Source organism: Juglans regia, chromosome 13 (genome assembly GCF_001411555.2).
Source record: "Juglans regia cultivar Chandler chromosome 13, Walnut 2.0, whole genome shotgun sequence".
Lineage (NCBI taxonomy): Eukaryota > Viridiplantae > Streptophyta > Magnoliopsida > Fagales > Juglandaceae > Juglans > Juglans regia.
Genome location: NC_049913.1, coordinates 19,384,950 through 19,387,554, shown reverse-complemented (window position 1 = coordinate 19,387,554; position 2,605 = coordinate 19,384,950). Strand labels below are relative to the sequence as shown.

The 2,605-nt window shown below is 39.7% G+C and overlaps 1 protein-coding gene across 1 annotated transcript; it reads right to left on the bottom strand.

The window, feature by feature from the left end:
* Positions 1-998: 998 nt before the first annotated feature.
* LOC109006518 lies at positions 999-1,625 on the bottom strand. The gene is made up of 2 exons (XM_018985814.1): positions 1,465-1,625; positions 999-1,386 (listed from the first exon to the last, which is right to left on the bottom strand). Exons 1-2 carry the CDS (start codon positions 1,623-1,625, stop codon positions 999-1,001), a joined length of 549 nt encoding a protein of 182 aa, XP_018841359.1.
* Between the last annotated feature and the right edge of the window lie 980 nt (positions 1,626-2,605).

Sequence of the window (2,605 nt, the reverse complement as noted above, 5' to 3'; positions counted from 1 at the left end):
TACTCTTATCCTTATCATACGGGGGGAATCACAATATTGTTGTTCTATTTCCTGATTTTTTTAGCTTAAGTTCCCTTTCTTTTCACAATCATGAGATCCATGTAAAATGCATCCACAACTAAAACGCATCCAATGGAGTGTCTCATACCTCAAAGGTGTCTAGATTTTCCTTCCTTGCAGATTGATTGTGTGCCCCTGGCAAATAGTTTTTCCAAGTCAACTTCAAGCGTAACTCTCAATTATTTACCTCGTCCAATCCCTTCATCATTAACATCCACTTCCAGTACCCTTCAGATAGAACACCCAATAATAGTTCCAATTTCCTGATACATACAGGCTAATGGAAGATTGTGAATTTGCACCCACATAGCGTCTGTTGTGATAGATAGCATGTGTGGTTGAGTAAAACCGTCAAACAACTTTAGTGCTAAAAGATGATTATCAAATAACCATGGCCTTGCACCCAGATCCTCAATTTATCAACCTCAGTTGCAAATGAAATAATAAAGAGATTCATTTTTATTTCTAAAAACGTGTAATGGACCCAAACCGACTGCTTTGAAAGAGTCACTCTCCAAGAATATGAGAAGAAGAGAGGAGAATAGAAAAGAGAGAAGAATCGAGTTGCTGAATATATTTTTTCTATTGGAGCTTTTCCCTCCAAGCATCTTTATTTATACTAAGTATTCGTATGAAACGACAGTGTTTAACAATGTCCCTTACACTTTTAGTAAGTAAGAAACGACTACTTACAATCAATAAGAATGAAAAGTGCTAAACGACAACGTTCTATTAATCAAATCCAGTAACTAATGCAATACAATACGACATCGTACCAATTATTATTCTTCAAATACAACTAACAACTAACACATTCCTTTTCCGTCTCCAACACACATAAGCACCCTCATCCATGAACACCTTGCCCACTGCCATAAGCGCTACGCAGGCTGCAACCTTTCCACTCCAGCACCTTGCCCATAACATACCCTCCCCCTTTAAAGCACCTTGCCCACAAGGTGGGGAAATTGTTGCCGAAGCTTCCAATAAGGTTCCCAGGTGGAGTCTTCCACTCCAGCACCTTCCCATTGGATGAGGACTTCTACCACAACTCTGTTATCCCTCTTAACACTCCTGCGCTCCAAAATTTTCTCAGGTTGAGACCTTAACTCACCTTGCAAGTCAACTGGAGGTAGGGAAGAGAAGGGTGTGAGCTGGTCTCCAATTTTTTTCTTCAACACAGAAACATGAAAAACAGGATGCAAGAGGGAATCTGAGGGCAAACATAATTGATATGCCACTTTGCTAATTCTGTGAGTAATCTGAAATGGCCCAAAATAGCGAGATGAAAGCTTAAGATTCCTCCTAACTGCCACAGATTGCTGCCTATAAGGTTGAAGTTTAAGATAAACCCAATCCCCCACTGAGAATTATCTATCAGTCCTGCGCTTGTCATAATAATACTTCATTCGATCTTGAGCAAGAGATAAATTGGACTTAAGTGTTGCCAAAATTTGCTCTCGAGTTTGCAACAATTGGTCCACAAACTGATTTGCAGTTAAACCAGGAATGTAGGCTTGAAGCCTAATTGGAGGAGTCCCATAAACAGCTTCGAAGGGAGTCATCTTTGTGGAAGTATGAAAGGTGGAATTATACCACCACTCAGCTAAAGAAAGCCAATCTGCCCATAACCTTGGTTTATCACCAGAAAAAGACCTCAGAAAGTGTTCAAGGCACTTGTTGACAGCTTCTGTTTGGCTATCACTTTGAGGGTGATAGGCACCCCTTGCAATCTGAAAAGTTCCTTCCAAAATGAACTGGTAAATGTTAAACCACGATTAGAAACAATGGTTTTAGGTAAACCATGCAGCTTAAAGACATTGTTGAAGAATAGTAAAGCCACTTGAGATGCTGTGAATGGATGTTTCAAGGACATAAAATGAGCATATTTTGACAATCTGTCCACCACAACCATTGAGAGGTCAGTCCATATTTGCTCAGGAATAGGTAAGAGCTGTAAGAACCCAGCTGGAAGGAGATTTTGGATCTTATTTCTTTGGCAAGTCTCACATTCACGAATAAATTGTTTGACATCATGCTTGAGACCAGGCCAATAAAAATCCACTCTAACTCTGTGCAAACATTTGTGAAAACCAGAATGACTAGCAACAGGACTAGAGTGCAAGTAATTCAAAATCTGTTGCTTCAATGGAAGAGAGTCAGGCACATAAATTCTGTCTTTTTTAAACAAAATGCCATGTCTTAGCTTGAATGAAGAATTAGAAGTAAGATCAAACTGCAATGCAATAATTAGGTTGTGTACATTCTGATCTGCATCATAAGCTGCTTTCAACTCTGAGAGCCATGTTGGTGTAGGGAATGATAAGGCTGCCAACTCTCCAAGCTCATCAACCTAATCCCTACGAGACAAGGCATCAGCCACCTTGTTCTCCACACCTTGCTTATACTCAATAGTAAACTCATAACCAAGGAGCTTAGAAAGCCATCTTTGCTGAGCAACAGTGCCAATCTTCTGCTCAAGCAAATATTTAAGGCTATGGTGATCAGTTTTGATCACAAAAACACTTCCTAAAAGATATGGCAT